This window comes from Onychostoma macrolepis, chromosome 05 (genome assembly GCF_012432095.1).
Source record: "Onychostoma macrolepis isolate SWU-2019 chromosome 05, ASM1243209v1, whole genome shotgun sequence".
Classification (NCBI taxonomy): Eukaryota; Metazoa; Chordata; class Actinopteri; order Cypriniformes; family Cyprinidae; genus Onychostoma; species Onychostoma macrolepis.
The window spans coordinates 12,431,016-12,448,430 of NC_081159.1; the positions used below are offsets into that span (position 1 = coordinate 12,431,016).

At 37.8% G+C, this 17,415-nt stretch overlaps 1 protein-coding gene across 2 annotated transcripts in view; it reads right to left on the reverse strand.

Moving 5' to 3' along the window:
• The window catches only part of si:dkey-40c11.2 (drebrin), a 33,582-nt gene that overhangs the window by 11,600 nt on the left and 4,567 nt on the right, over nucleotides 1–17,415 (reverse strand). For both annotated transcript variants that reach the window (XM_058775472.1, XM_058775471.1), the window contains exons 2-3: nucleotides 2,184–2,239; nucleotides 721–833 (exon numbers count right to left, since the gene is read on the reverse strand). In XM_058775472.1, coding sequence (XP_058631455.1) covers nucleotides 721–833; nucleotides 2,184–2,239 — 169 coding nt within the window. The remainder of the gene's footprint in view (nucleotides 1–720; nucleotides 834–2,183; nucleotides 2,240–17,415) is intronic.

Sequence of the window (17,415 nt, forward strand, 5' to 3'; positions counted from 1 at the left end):
GCAAAAGTTTCCTGTAAGGGATAGGTTTAGGTGTAGGGTTGGTGTAGGGCTACAGAATATACGGTCTGTACAGTAGAAAAAGCATTACGCCTGTGCGTGTGTGTGTGTGTGTGTGTGTGTGTGTGAACAGGTCACAGAGACCACTCCCCCTCCTCTATACAATGCCTGACTGGCTACAGATGGCACCTCTGACCCCAACCACAACATTCCCACTTCTCGTCTTAGCAACCACATCCACGATGGATATTAGGAAGGTTCCCAGAATGCTTCTTTGCGTCTGTATTTGAGCTCCTTCAGCTACAAGTCTGAAGGTCAAAGCCCTTTTGTGTAGTGAAGCCATTGACACGTCTCATCAACAGGAGCCTCACATCCATTGCTTAAACATGGACTGTTTAATGATGTGGCAGCTCCAACCAATGAGGAACCACTTCAGGCTCACACCCCATGGCAACATCCAATGGGATCTAGGTCTAAACTTCTGATATCCAATCAGAACAAGGCAAAATGACCTCATCCAGAACTATTTGTTATAAGAGCTACAAACCTCTGAAGTACTTCAAAAGAAGGGGAAAGACAGACGTTCCATCTAAAGTTTAGGACACTGTCTATTTGCAGTTCAGGAGAGAACTCAAGAAGCTACATCAGTGTAGTTGTTTGCATACATTTGTTATGGCTGATATAAACTGATACAAAACATACTGATTCTGCATGCGAACTTACCCAGCAGACCATGACAATCTGTGGTTGTCCTGTTTCTGTCAGTCCCACCCTGCAGAGGCCATACATGGGCCTGCTGCTGTGAAATTTCCCAACCAATTCTGTCAAACCTCCAGCTGGCAGATGAGAGAGAGAAATAAAGAGGGAAGGGAAGGACAAAATTAAAGAGGTCCAAACTGTCTTCATGAAATAATGGCCACATGAAAGTAAACGCTTCAGCCACCATGAAACACTAGCATTCTTTTACCAGATTATAATGATAATCTCCAGAGCACAGGACAGGTCTGATGTAATAAGCACTCAAGAGAGATTTTTCCGCTTCGTCTGATATTAAGTGGAACAGTGTTGGCAGTCTCAGCCTTAATTGGTAATCCTCTCTGATTTAGAAGCATTTCACACATGAATGTTGCGTGATTGCCCTCAAACTGAGTTTTTAAACCGCCTCAAATAGAACGCAACAGTGACTGCCCACATTTTAAGTGACCTTGGTTTTTCCATTCATCTTCTCCATAGGCATTTCAAAAACTCAGAGCTGTGGTGCAGTGGGCCGTGCACATGCTCAGGACATTACATAGGAGCTGTTGGCCTGTGGGGACCTGGGTACAAGTCCGGACTGGGTCATGTCCCAATCCCACTCCCCTTCTCTCGTCTCTACTTCCCTGTCTACACTCCTGTCCTATAAATAAAAGCAAATAATCCCAAATTATATTATATTATACCAGATAAAATCATAGATACTCTAGTCTAAAACAATAAGCCAGTGATTATAAGTACAAAAGCTATATGATAATATAAAATATTCATAAAAATATATTCGAATCGACTTGATTTTGTAATTCACAATGCTTTATAGGAGTGGATGGTCATTGTTTTGCACTTTTGCTGTTATTCCAGTTTCTGTTTCCATGGCTGCCTTTTTTTTAATTAAGTTGAAATCACACTGACTTATGGAGAAAATGAATGGAATTCCAACCCCCTGCTGCTATGCTTTATGTAAGGGATAATCAACGGCTAGCTGTGCATTAAACGATTTGAATGCACGACGTGGAGGCGAAGAACCGCCCGACACGCAGCGGAGGGTGGTTGCCTCCGCAAAGTGCATTCAAATCGTTTAAATGCACAGCTAGCCGTTGATTATCCCGTTTATGCCATGATCATTTGCCAGCATTCACATATTAATGATGTTAACAATATTTGCGCTGCGATATTTGACCGGAACGACAAAAATGACGGTTATTTTCGTCTGTATTACTATTCAACTGTAACTGTATGTTACTATGGTTTCCAATGTTTATAGGAAGCACATTAATAAAGAACATGATTAAACTGACCTGGAACTACCTGTGCGGTTCAACGAATTTAAATCAACAGCCAATCAGAATCGAGTATTCAGACAGACCATGGCATAATGAGCATTGGTGAAAATTTAGACACACAAAAGAAAGAGCAGGAATTGTTAGTTTTACCTCCTGAATCTGTGAGTTTGAGATTGTTGGTCACTCCCTCATATGTAAATAAAGCCCTGAAGAAGACAGAGAGAAAAATACATTAGTACATTACACTGGAGGAAAACACAGTAGTCCACATTGTAGAAACGAGTGATAGAGTTAAGTTACAAGATTTGTTGAAACCAGATTGGAACATAATAATGAACCAGACCATATCAAGTGCTGATATCATTTCAAAATGAGGCAAGTCAATATATCAATAGTGATCCATGACCTTTCACAGTATGAAACAAATCACGGCCCTACTTGCATTCCTCAGCCAAGCATAATCAACACCACATCCTCGCTTATGTCATCTTAAAATGAAGTAAGTGGGCTTGGGCGTGAGGACCATGTGTGCATTGTCCATGTGTTTATCCTACAAGTTCACACCATTCCAGAATGCTCCACATATTGGACATGTATTGCACATACCAACCAGGCCCTCTGGAGTAATGCATATACCAAATGTTCTCACAGAAGAGCTGGCATGAGTCATCTCTATCACCCTTCCTTTATCATTGCTCTTGCTGTTTAGTTTTTGGATTATTTAGCAAACGTCTCTCGGGATCTACTTCAGAGTTGATGCCACTGTCATTGCCTATGATTTTTCACATTGTTAGCGAAGCTGTAATTTTGACAGGCTCTAGTCAGGACTTTTTACCCAATGTTCCTGGGGCCACTAGCTCTAACAACAAGTGTATTCATAGTGTATGAAAACGCAAAACAGCATTTGAACCCAGGTCACAGCTGTCTGTGGTTATATATCATGCACTGGGACTATTACTTGGAACTGAGGCTGAGCGAAAATAATGGATTTTGTATCAGGGCCACCCGGCCACACCAAAGCAAACGGTGAAATGCAGGTGGGGCACTCGGATTGTGAGATTAATAAGACTTGAGGTTCAGTGCAATTGAAGTTCAATGCTGCATTTGTTGGATTGGTCCATGCCCTGTTTCCCTGCTTAGGGAATGGGGATCACAGTTCGTAAAGCTTTTTGGAAGAGTTCGCTTCTGTGACAGTCGCTTGGTGCAACCATTAAAGTGAGCTGTTGTTTTAAATGGCAGCTGATGAAATTGCCACTCAAAGACACAACCACAGGGTGTTCAAATCCAAATACAAACACAAGAAAAATACATTTAGGAATATTCCTGGAATAAAATAATTCTGGGACTGGATTCAGAAATGAAGAAAACAATTCAGAAGTATCTTAAGATAAATTCCAAGTTCAATGTAAACGTTCTTAAATGCAATTCTGGAATTTCTTGAGAAGTTCTCAAATATTTTTCTTAAAAACATCTTTTTTTTCTTATAAAGAGGCTGACAGGCTTTGGAGTTCTAGAATTGCTGACCAACTGAATGAAAAACACTTCAAATTACCATACTAATAATAATGCATGCACTATTTTCGTTGTGACTGACTTGATGGGAGTTCAGCATGCAGTGTTGCATTTTTTTAATGTGCTGTGTATTTTGAATAGTCACTTTTAAAGAGCCTGTCTCTAGATGCTTTTGCATTAATTTTGGATTATATGTCTTTTGCGCTCTTTCTAGAGTGAAAGCGTCACTTTAGTTACTAAATTTCAAATTCAGCAAAAAGTCACGTCACACACAATCATGCGTTAGAAATCATTGTTTACATTATCCATCTTTGGTGTCACCTCAGAGAACTTGTGGTCATGCATAATAGTAGTAATATCACAGTGTTATGTTGTAATTACAACAATTAATAATAAACGGAGCAATTCCAAGAGGGTCCTCGCACCTCGGTGCTCGGGCCCTAATTAGAAACAACCCAATAAATTTACAACCCAAAAAATGACTTTTGGGTTTTTAAGACAAGTTGGAGGCTACCCTAACTTTAAGATGCTATTTACAATGATTTTTAAGAAGATTCTATGCGAGAATTTGAATTCTTCTTCAGCTTTTAAGAAAAAGATAAGATATTTTTAAGTAATTTTGAGAATACAAATGATTCTTAAGTTTTTCTTTAAAGCACGGAATTAAAAAGAAAATAACAATTAAGAAAGATTTTATTATTAATGTTTCATGAATCTGGCCCCTGGACTTCATGATTTTATGATGATAAGTTTTTCACCTCGCTGAAGAGGGAAAAAAAAATCAAAGAGTCTCAGATAAGCCATTTTCTGTCAATGTGAGATTCTAGTCCCAAGAATATACGGTTTCAATATTACGAAACTAAAATGCCCCAGTTTACTGTTGTGTTCATGCTTCTTTGGACGTCAGGTGCAATTAGTGGGCTTGAGTCTGTAAATCTATCAGTTGGCTTACTGTTGAACTTGCTGTGGCAGGTAAACCGCAGCTGAGTGACATTATTAATAAGGTAATCTCTGGGAAAACGCTTGGTCTATTCTAACAGTTAGTCAATGTAAAACGTCACGTAAATCCTATAATACTATATAATAACAGCCTGGCTCATGGATCAAACTTGTTCAGTAAGAGCTGGGCACCTTTAATTATCTCTCATGCATCTCTCATTTCCATAATACATTTATTATGTCAGGCCCTGAAGTTAATTTCTAAAAACTCCTCCCTTGGATGCCTCATATGGAGGATTATTTTCTCAAATTGTGAAGGGGTATAAATAATAATATTTTTATAATACAAAATAGCATAATGCTTACTATAAATATATAATTTAAACATGAAATGCTTATATATAATTTTTATTTTTTTGATACTAATTTCAACATGGATTCAAATGTAAATAAAAAGTAAATGTTAAATATTATTAAACTTCAAAGTAAAGATTAAAAAAAGTACATAATAATTCAAGTTAAAAAATTTCAAAACATTTTTCAGTTATCTAACAATTGTTTGTATCGTCTTCACTGCATGGACATTAGTAATGCATTGATTAAAACTGATTCTAAATTCAAATCAGACATTAAAATGACATTTTACAAGATGTGTGTTTGTGTTTTAAAAAAGGAAAAACTTTTCTCAATACATGGGAATTGATGAGAATCTTCAACAGAAGTTTAGCAAATATGCAAAAATCTGCTTCAATGATCTGAGTGCCTACAACTATGCTTAACAACAATCCTGTGCTCAAATTCAGGTTAAATGAATTTGATCTTGCTATGTTCATGTATAGTTCAACACCTCTTACAGAGAATTCCCTCACTCTGTCCCCTGGAATTTACACTGAATGAAGATAATCTACACCAGCCTGTCGTCATCATGTCCCTATTGTCTCCAAAGCTTCTGATCTCTGGAAGCCTCCCAGATTGTGACCTCTGGGCTTTTGACTCGGAGCTCAGACACAAGCAACAATAACAGCCTGTTTCCCCTCATCAGAGTCTGTGTTCAGCCTAACCAACCTACCAATCAGTCTGCAATTAGCAAGTTGTGACACCATTGTTCCGGATCCTTCCACCAGCATGGGAATAAAACAGACCAGAGAGTGAGAGTAATGAGGGATCAGAGACGTGCTTATCAGACCAGCTGTCTGTTAGGGTAACATGACACAACTATATTATAAAGAGGAGCTTGTTAACAGATGGTAATAAAAGGTTTCTTTCCTAAATCTTCTGCTATGTCCTGGAGTTGACCGACATTTTCGTCCTGAGTGTTCACAAGAGAGGAGGTTTTTAGGCTGTTGTGCAATGAATCCAGCTAGAATCAATTCCAATTAAGCAGGAAAAATGAGTAAACTCAAAATGGCATCTGCTACTTACATCAAACAACACTCTTTTTCAAAATTATGCTTGAGAGCATTACGACAAACAAACATGCATTTCATTTAGCAGCACACGTCCAGTGCACACACAAGCCCTTTGTGTATCAGGTCACTTTCAAAGCATGTTGTCCTGACTCCTGTGGCTAATTGGTTCATCTATGGGTTAAATCACATCATGCTGCAGTCAGTGTGCAGCTCCAATGAAATGTCATGGTATAGAAGTGTATTTATCTACGCAGTAAGGACCACACACATTGCCATTGACATAATAAATGAGCACAAACATTCAGCACTTTACTCATTGTCTTTCAGGCATGCATTGCATCTCCATGGCATCTATGACGTACCCTGGTAAGCTAGAGTACACATACAGCTACAGTTGTTCTGCATGAACTGAAAGGATGACTTTTGTTCTCTGCATTTACTCTCAGTCTTCCACTTTTCACATGAATTGGTCTCAAAAATTCCGTGTACTTGCACGAAAGAGTAATCAGTCATTGACAATGGGGGGAATTCTCTAAACAGCCACTTCGTACATAGTTTTACAGTGCAAAAGTCAGGTCTTACTGGCAAGTTAAACAGCTTTTTAAATGAACTGAGATGTCATTTGAGTGAAAGGTTGCAAGGGCAAATGAATTGCAAAAAAATCCACATAAATAATTTAGAATAAACACTGCAATATTCTGGGGAAAAATGTATAAATAAATAAATAAAAATTGTCCATTTTGATTTATTTATTTTTTTGCTGACTTTAAGCGGGTCAGGGGTTCAATTCCCAGGAAATGTAAGTCATGTTGGATAAGTGTCTGCCAAAAGCATTAAGTGCAGTTGTAAGACCCTGAAAAATGACATATTTACTTGATTCATTTCACACCTGGTAACAGATGCACATTTGAATGCACATCAAATGAGGATGTTATACAACACAGTGTGGTTTTATATCATATGAATGCCCAACCACAACTCCATAAACCCGAGAATCCTGCAGGACTAGAGTGAGTTGGTCTGGACTTTATTTAAAAGAGCTTGTCCTTAAAACACTAAAAACAAAGCTGAGAAATCCAGGGGGACCAACATGCAACTGAGAGAACTGACTACAAGAATAATGTGTAAATAACCTCAACTAATGCTTAAAAACACTTCACAATGGCCCTTAATGCATTTCTTGAAATCAAATCTAATGCTGCACTAGACATTTCCTGCCGTCTGTGCTCTGTAGTTAGTACAGAGAGAGGTGTTGTCTGGAAGTCGTCTGGACCATCCTCACCTCACACATACACACTTCCTGTGTCAAGAGTCTGATGAGAAAAACACAAGCAGCCCTGTTCTGCACTGCAGCCAGCTATGATCTCAAGAACGGGGAATGAGGAATGGAGAGAGAAAGAGAGAAATACAAGGCCATAAACAAATGAGGCTGGACGAGGTTTGGCCAGACAGCACAAAAGAGAAAGAAAAGAGGAAACATGGGAAGGATGTTTTAAGATGCAGTGATCTATGTGGGTGTTTGTGTCACAATTAAAAAATACTTTGTAATCTGTTAGGGTAATTATTAAAAATAGGATTGTTTAATAAATGTAAATGCACACTACAGTTCAAAATGTTGGAGTCGGTAAGATTTTTAAAAAAGAAAACTTTTATTCAGCAAAAAAAGATATTTATTTCAAATAAATGCTGTTCTTTTGAACTTTTTATTTATCAACAAATCCTGATAAAAGACGGTTTCCACAAAATTATGAAGCAGCTGAAACACTGATAATAAGAAAAAAATGGTTTTTGAGCAGCAAATCAGAATGATTTCTGTAGGATCATGTGACACTGAAGACTGAAGTAACGGCTGCTGAAAATTCAGCTTTTCATAAGGGTTGGGCGATGTTTACAAAATTGGCATCAGACGATGTCTGCAGTGAAACATCGCGATAGACGATGACATTCGGGGGGCGGGGGCGGGGGCGGGGGGTGGAGTTAGGGGGTGCCCGAAGCATAAATCTGTATTCAGAACGGCAAGGAAAACAAATAATGATTGCCAACGGTTGCCTGTTACATTACAGTACATGACTGAAGCTGGTCGCACACTGGACGAGAAGAGCAGCGCCGCGCCATGCCTAAAAATTCAAACACATTTTCTATGAGCGTATGCACACCGGTGGCACCATTCGGTGTCTGTCCACGGTGCCTAACAACAATTCAAAACAATGAAAAGATGTGGCGCGGCGCTGAGCTTCTTGTCCAGTGTGCGACCAGCTTGAGACGATAGCGAATGATTTGCAGATCCCGAGCACAACTGACAAACATCTAATCTTGTAAAATGTGTGGTAAGTACTGCCGCTCCATAGTATAAACAGAGCATGTGCGATCGCGAATCTCGAAAGTGAAACTAAAACGTGGTCGCGCAAAAAGCAGTTTCAGTGCCAGGTATAATAGCGGCTCCCTGATGCCCACAATTTAGGCTATGTACATTATAATTACCCAATGATATAACTGCGAGAGAAAGTAGACTACTGAAATATATATTTTCCTCCCATCTGGTATTTATTCCCTTTTGGGGTCCCGAAGTACACGTCATTTTCTTTCTGAACACGGTCCTGGGGGGGGGGGGGATTGGAATCACAATGCCGGCTCAACATCGTGATGTCTATCAGCCATCAGCAATGTACGATGGCATCATCTATCGGCCCAACCCTACTTTGCATCAAAGGAACTAATTACATTTTACAATGTATTTATAAAAAAAACTAATAGTATGTATATTAAATTGTAGTACTATTTCTCAATATTTCTGTTTTTACTGTAGGCTTATGTTTGACCAAATAAATACAGCCTTGGTGAGAATTTTTCTGTGATAGGTGTTATTGGTCTGAATGCCAGTGGTCATGTACCTGCATAGACAGGAATGATTTGACTGAGTGATTTGTGACACTTCACTTGTCCATGAACAACCATGTGAAATTAAATCATTCCACGTTAACAGGACTACAGCTTTTTTTCCAGCTTTGATTCCAAGAGCACAGAAATGTGACCTGAATACTACTCATTTCCACTTCAAATTCGGCCAAAAATTGCATTTTTTGCATCCTTTTTACCTAATATCCAAGTGTTAAGCAAAATGTTGTCTCTTACATCCTGACTACATCTGTTCTCTGAAACCGATGTTGATAAACTTAAAATAAACTCCCAAGCCAAATCCACTTGGATGTCCACCTTGCCTAAGATGGCCACATTCCATCTGTAGTGCGTAAAGCTGGAAAACAGCTGTGGAGAGGAGCATTCAGCAAAATCAATGGCTCAAGAGAGAAGAGGGGCCAGGGGAGTTTTACCTACCAGGTTGTGAAACCAACCAACGGTTTTCTCCTAAAAACAGTATGAAAAGTCTCAAGTGTCTTCTGTGGCATATTTTACTGTTCCAGAAAACCCTTTAGACTCCTTAGTCTCAACTCACTAAATGACTAATAATTCCTTGCCAGTGCAGCTTTACTGTCCACAAATCGGACTTTTTGGCTGTACTATTTGGCTCACTAATATTCCTGGGCCTGTTTAAAAACAATCATAAATTCAAAGCAGACACATAAAACCAATGGGTCCAAATGTCACTACACTAAAATCACTGGTAGAAATGGCAGCTGATAAAGTATACATAGTATACATACATAAAGTATACAAGTACATACATAAAGTATGTAAAAAAAAAGTTATTTGCTCATACTGAACTGATAGGACCAAGTTCTGAAATCTAAGCAAACAAAACAGCCTCACTCATAACAGCAATATGGAGTAAAAGGTTTGCCCAAGCTTGCCGTAAGTTGGCCTGAGGCATTCAATGTGCAACAACAATATGTGCATTTGCGTGTGTGCTGAACCACAGATTACAGTTTAATATATCCAAAGTAGATGAAAATTGATATTTTGTACCGAATATGGCATGCAAAATGTCAATACAATGCTGAAGAAAAGCCCTGCTTCTAAGAAAATGGTTCAGGATCATTACTGCCTTTGAAGGATCAGACAGAGAGACCTGGCAGACCTATACCAGTCTGGACGGTGGGCTCTCTATAACAATCCTTGCAGAAACTACAAAACAACTTAAGCACATTGCCATCTGGCACAGTAACCTTGTCATACTGAAGACAGTGTGCCAAGCGCTATTCATTTGGGTGTATGCTGGCCTGGAACAGGCACAGGCAAATAGCTCAACACACTAAAATGAGCTCAACAGCCAAGAGGACTGAAATGTAGACTTAAACTCAGAGACACGAGTCTAATGAAGATGTATAATAACAATAGTACCTATTAAATGAACTGTACTGCTTATATCTAGTAATCTAAGCTTTATAAGGCATATATGCGAGAGAATATCTAATGCTGCTTCTCCTATATGTGGGATCAGACACCTGGGTGCCAATTTTGTGCTAATGGCAACTATTTGAAGAGTAGAAGAGGAATGAGTGTGTCCAGATTTCCTGAGAGGGAGACTCTGGCAGAATACAAAAGGATGGAGTGGAAGAGCTGACAATAAATAGCAAAGGAGAGGGGAGGGAGGATGGGAAATGAAAAGGAGTATGGGGGACTGGATTTAAGAGGATGGGGGGATGGGAAAAGAAAACAGACTGAGGAGGTTTTCATGCAAATGTGATATATGGTTGCAAAATGAAATGGCGTGCAAGTATGAGAATGACTAAGTGGTAAAGAGATGGAGAGAGGGAGAAAGACTTGGATGTGAAGTCATAGTGCAGAATCAGATTCCAGTTATATGTCACAATGGAAGGTAAATGGGCAAGAAAGAAACACTGGGATCAGAACTGGGAGTTTCTGTTCTGCCAAACAGCTCAACAAATGACAGGTTTTAAGAGGGAGAGAAAGAGCTAAAATATTTATTAGGCCTATCATATTAAAGATGATAAATTATGTAAAAATGATTTATTTATTTATTTACAACGAATTTGTGTAATTTAATATATTGTCATTTACTGAGAAAAGGCCAAAACCCAGGCACTGGCAATAAATTGGTGTTTATCGGGTTTATTTAAACAATTAGTGACCTTCACCAGAAACAGAAGACTGTTTAAGGCATTTACATGACCTTACATGTTGTCTGGTTAGTGTAAGATTGTAAATGTGTTACATGAATTTTCAACAACCTGTGAGGACGGCACACTAGGCTTTTAGTCATTGAAAATCTAACTGTTTTATAATTAAGCACAAAGAACTGTGACTAACAAACAAAACTGGTCAGCAACAACTTCACACTTGTGAGTCAACAGGTGTGTCCAGGTTTGTGCTTCCAACTAGCATGATAAAGCATGAACAAACACAGCCACGGGAACAATACGTCTAGTGTTGCAGCATTGATTAATGCTTCATTTACTCAAGTAACTATAGTGTGTAACATGAACCCAACAATGTAACCCCAGTCTACAAACGGGAACTGTAGTAGCCTTTCATAGGTAACCTTATATGTTGGCTGTGATATAAATAGCTATCCACCTGAAGACAGCTGGGCAATCCTGACTCATACGTCCAGCCTGTTTAAGTGAGACAGGAACGTTTGCATGCTATTTTTCTCTTAAATAGGTTCTATTATTTCTACACAACCTTCATCTGTGCAGGAAGTCCACTTGAGATGATGGATCTTTTCAACAAGGCATCATGGCCAAAAAGGTTACTACGACTCTTATCAGAATCACAGGAACTGACTCCCTATTTTCCATCAACAATGCTGCTATTACCCTTTAAAGGAAATCTACTGCTGACCTCCATAGTCTAAAACTCTCTAACCTTTCCAAGCTGTTGCTATTTATTGTTGGGCAGCTGTGAGCCCAATTTATTAGCCATAATTGGATGGCCATAATTATTTATGTAATGACTGTTGAGGCTGAGCTGGAAAAAAATGACAATAATTATACATATAATGTTTCATTATTTCAAATTGTTTTCTCAGATAGTTACACTGGAACCATTTCTATCCTCCCATTCTGTCTCTCGATCTCAGTAATAAAGGAGGACTTCAATGATGCTCAAGGCCACAAGGTCTAGCAAAACATTTTGGATATCATTACAAACATTTACACTTATGCATTTGGCAGATGCTTTGATTACATTGCATTCACGGTACACAGTTTATCAGTTCATGCATTCCCTGGGATTCAAACCCATGAACTTGGGTTTGTACACTGTTTCTAATGTAATGAAATTTGAATTATTTGAATCCAAGTCTTCCCTATGTATCTGAAGAGGGTGGACTTGTAAACATATTTTCTGCAAAGTGTCTGCAATGTTTTGAAATCCAAAGTAAACTCAGAATTTATCACAGCTATGTAGCTTTCTTCAACACTTTCCTGATAAGTCTGTGACCTTTGGTTGTGAAGTCACTAACCGGACAGGGTGAGTTAAGCCACTGGCCTCTACAACAAAACACTCCTCTGGGACAACTCTGGCATTTCCTGTGCCGTCTGTCCCACACAAGACCCTCACTCATTTACACACAGTCTGGTATCCCTCGTGCAATCAACAACGAATACACATTCTTCTACAACTACCTCTATAAACCATATATTTGAACTACATTCTTGCCTAAAAGTCTCTTAAAACTACATTCTATGACACAAAAACGGTAGTATTTGTAAAATTATAGTGGGTTTGCTGCTCCACCATGATGCTTGCTGTGAGAAACCATTCCCATGTTGATACTCGTAGAATATTGCACGGCTGGAAAGACCTCTACGCCAATCAGATTCAAGAACCAGATGCAACTGTTGTATAACAGTGAAATATCACACATATTTAAGGCATGATATATGATTCCAAACAGTTCACGCCATTCAAAAATCTGGGGTCGGTAAGAGTTTTTTTTTTTTTTTTGGTAAGTTTTTGAAAGAAGTCTCTTATGTGCTTACCAATCAAAAATTCAAAAATATTATAAATATTATTAGACATTATTAGTAGTTGTAGTTTTAAAATAACTGTTTCCTATCTTGTAATGGCAAAGCTAAATTTCCGGCATCCATTGCTCCAATCTTCAGAGTCACATGATCCATGACACTGAAACTTTTGGATGGTAATGTATATATTATATATCAGCATGACACATAATAAAAAAAGCTAACACAAGAAGAGTAAATAAAACATTAAATGTGAGAAACATGGTGAAACCCCTTTTTGAGGATCTTCCTTTCTTCTAGAAGAAGGATGTCTCTTTCTGTAGAAGTTTATCAGTAAAAATGATCAAGCTCCATTGTTTTCTTAACCTATCACTGTACTCTTCTCTGAATTGTCTCACACCTTTCTCACCATTACTTTTCCAGTTTCCCTGATTCATTAGTTACTCACATGTCACGAAAGAGGTACACCCAAATTAAAAAAAGGAAAAAGAGCCACAAATACGGCATTATATCTTGAAATTAATGTTAATAAAAACTTTGAGGGGTGACATTTTAACCGCATGAGATTTTCAGGGCAGCTCTCCTTACATCATAACATAATCAGGATTATAATGCCCTTCTTCCCTTATAGATAAGGGAAATATTTCATTGCAGGCAGTTCACAGTTTAACTGGCACCCATACAATAAACAAGACCTGGGTTGATTTACTTACTGTGTGCAGCAGCTGTTTAAAAAACAGCTAATCCATTTAAACCATTTAAAAACTACATAATGTGCTTGATTAGAATAGCGTTTGACACACAGTCTCATGATTTGAGCTAAAAGACACCAGCCAACCACAAAGGCTTGAATCAAAACACCAGCTTTACTGGAATTGTACCTACTGTAAAGTCTAATTCCTGCAATGGAGAGGTGCCAGTTCTAGGATACCCAGTCACCTGTATCCTAGCTCAAAAACCACCACTGACAATGTTGTACCGTTTGTAGATTAAGCCCTGTCTTTTGTATTTCGTCTTTAGTATAATCTCAAATAACACACTAAGACTGGCAAAAGGTTATGCAAGGTGACGGATGAGATAACATCATCTTACGCCAGATCTATGGCTGTGTTAGAGCCGTTCTCAATGCTTTGTGGGAGTCTTTAGGTACGCAGGCTGCTTGTTGATTTATTCCGCCCTGTGCAAGTTTCCAATCTGAGGTGATTAAAGGCCTCAGGCAGTGCCAATCTTGTGTTGTGTAAACCCGAAACACCACAAACTTTCCTATTTTCACCTCATATTACCCCACCAGCAAAAGAGGAATGTTTATCCTGTATCAACGTCTTAATATTGTCAACAAAAAAGATGCATAAATATAATTTATTAGACTCAAATAAAGCCACATATAAAGGCGCAAATGTGTCCCAACTGGTGTTGGTTATTTGTTACAAATGGACTCGTTGTTACAAATTTTTTTAAGCTAGTCAAACAGCGTGAGGTCCACTTACAATAGGTTGAGCATAGATATCACAGGCTCAGTTGTTAAATGCACACATGCTAGTTTGAACTGCAAACAACATGACCTCCTAGGTATTAGGCTACTGCGAGTCGCTAGGGGGTGTGATAAAGACCTCCTTGTAAACATACACCTCAATCTACACCATATCATTCACCACCTTGGAGGAGAGTGTGTATAATTTGGGACATAAACTGAAAGCAGCATCATTCAAGAATGTAAACGTTTCCTTAATAGAACATCAGTGCTAAAATCCTTGGCTAGAAGCACCATTCTATTCATCAAAGAATCCTGAAAAAATACTACGGTTTCAACAAAAACATTAAGCAGTACAACCGTTTTCAACATTGATAATAATAAAAAAAAAAGTTTCTTGAGCAACAAATCAGCATATTAGAATGATTTCTGAAGGATCATATGACACTGAAGACTGGAGTAATGACTGCTGAAAATTGAACTTTGCAATTATAGAAATAAATTACATTTTAAAATAGAAAGAGTAATTTTTAATTGTAATAATATTTCACAATATCACTGTTTTAGGCCTACTGTAGTTTTTATCAAATAAATGCAGCCTTAGTGAGCAAAGAGTTATCTTTCAAAAACTTTCTAATGGTGGTGTTTGACAGGTATACAGTCTGTTTTCAAAATAGCTTTTTTATTTACTTTCTCTGATTGGACCATGATAGGGATGAAATGCGAGAACATTGTAAATGTTTGAAATGATATAATGCCCTCAGACAAGCTCAGAACCTTGTTTCTACGGCCAAAGCAAATGCATTTAACAGAATGTAGAAAAAGAAATGGAAAATTTTTTCAACTAGCCAAAACTACATGAAAGCACAGTGAAAAGAGGCATATGCGCCATGTTCATTTGCCAAAACTTTTGCCAAGCACAAAACTTGAAAGTTGAGGATGGAAAGGCTTGATTCTAATATTGATCTTCAAGGTTCAAGAAAGAACCAAAAAAATAAAAAATAAAATCGCAACTGGAAGTCATTTCAGCGTCTTCGAAAAGAAACAGATATCTGGAGACTTCTGAGAGTACGCAGATTTCCAACTGCAACAAATGATAATTTTACTGGACAAGTTAATCCCTCACAGCTCCGCCAACGACCACAAGCCATCTGTGTGGGACTGCAACCCAACATACAACAAACAGCATTGTTTGAGGCTTTTGACCCAGCCTTGCAGCATGGAGGAACTCCATTAACATTTTCCCATTGAGTGCAACAGTAGAGAAGCCAGAGAGAAACCACCTACACAAGGGCCAGGCATTTCCCAAGAAACAACACAGCTTCTCTCCATGTGAGCTAATGATCCCTGAGGTGACTGAATTGAGTATGAATACTTCTCAATCTGAAATCCATATATATTTGTCAGCTTCAGAGGTTGTTGGAGAATGACTAGATCAGGATTCTGGGTCACAGTTTGAGCTGGCTTGTGAAAGGCAGCTAACAGAGACATATGGAGTGTCTGAACATTGCTGTCTGGAATGCCATGGGCGTTAGAAACACAAAGTAATATGCCATATGCTTCAGTCCCGATCCATATTTTGTGAACAAACATCCATTCACTATTGCCAAAGACACTCATTCTGTATCTTTGCATTACTGGAGTGTAATTATGTAAACAATAATTGGCACATTCAAGGTGGTAGTTTAAGGATTAAGAAACATGTACAAAACAGGTATAAACACTGATAACTGACATGAGGAACATCAACACATCCACCAACCTTCAACTTATTTGTCTGTATCATCAGCATATCTGGGAAACCCCATTGGTCTTTTGAAGCAATGTTTAAAGCAAATCAATGAAGCACTTACCTGGGACAAAGTCAACACTAAAATACCTCTTCATTTACTGCTTAATAACTTAATTACTAATTTGCCACTATAAAACATTCCTGTGGTAACCAAACCACCATAAAACTAAATAGCCACACTAAGGTAATGCTATAAAATACTTAGATACACCATCCACATTGATTTTCATTTGAGATGACTTTTTCAACAGTCTGAAATATCTCTGTAGCCTATAGCTTATATTAGCTTATATATTGGACAACCTTGTTGCCTGTGGATAAAACTATACAAGTATAATATCTGAGATTTCAATTGTCAGATTGGCCTAGTTGCGTGAAACATAATATGTTGTGACATTAAACCAAATGGTGATACAGATCAAGTCACATCAAAGTATACAGATGGTATTAGATAAACACAGATAAAACTATACAGAGAAACTACTCATTTAATACCTAAGCTGTCAAACATAATTATTACCTGTTTAATTTTATTTATTTTTTTTAATCAATTCATTTTTATACATATAAGGCATTTCTGCAGAGACATTTACTTACTATCTTTCAAGCACTTTAATGGCAAAATTCAGTCTCTTTCTTTCATGGTACCATAAACATGGTAAATGTAAACACTCAAAACTATTAATGACCTCAGAAAATTGCTATGCAGCTGGATCACTACACTTTTTTTATTCAGATCTAGGTAAATATTCTTACATCCTGAATATTTTATTTCTGTTTATTCTTTCATTACAAATGTGCGTACCAAACCAAAAGTCCTGTACCAAGAGTTTTGGGTATGAATACATGTACTGTTACACCCCTAATGTGTATTATGGTAGTACTGCACTGGGAAAAAAAATGATGTAGGATTTACTTTGATGCAGTTTAATTCGAAACAATTAAAACTAGTAAATTTCACAAATAATTACAAAGAAACAGCTAAAATGACATTTTAAGTGACATTTTTAAAACAAATATTTGTTTATTTACAACTTCGAAAACGTTTTATTTATGGTGTCTGTTCAAAACTCATTTGATGGAACATTCAAAAATGTGTTTAATGGGATACTTATGAAAATTGTATTAATATCATAAGAAAACATGATTGCATGTATTTCCTACTTTTCTTATTTTTGTGTATGCAAATTATTTTTATACTACTTCATTAAAACTGAGGTTAATTAAGGTCACCATTCTACATTATTAGAACTGAATAGTCTTGTTGTGGTGATAACTCACCATGCTCAGCAGATGTTTTATTACGGGTAACATGAGAATATTGCACCTTGAGGCTTTTAAATCATGCATAAACTTGTGCTCCAACAGCATG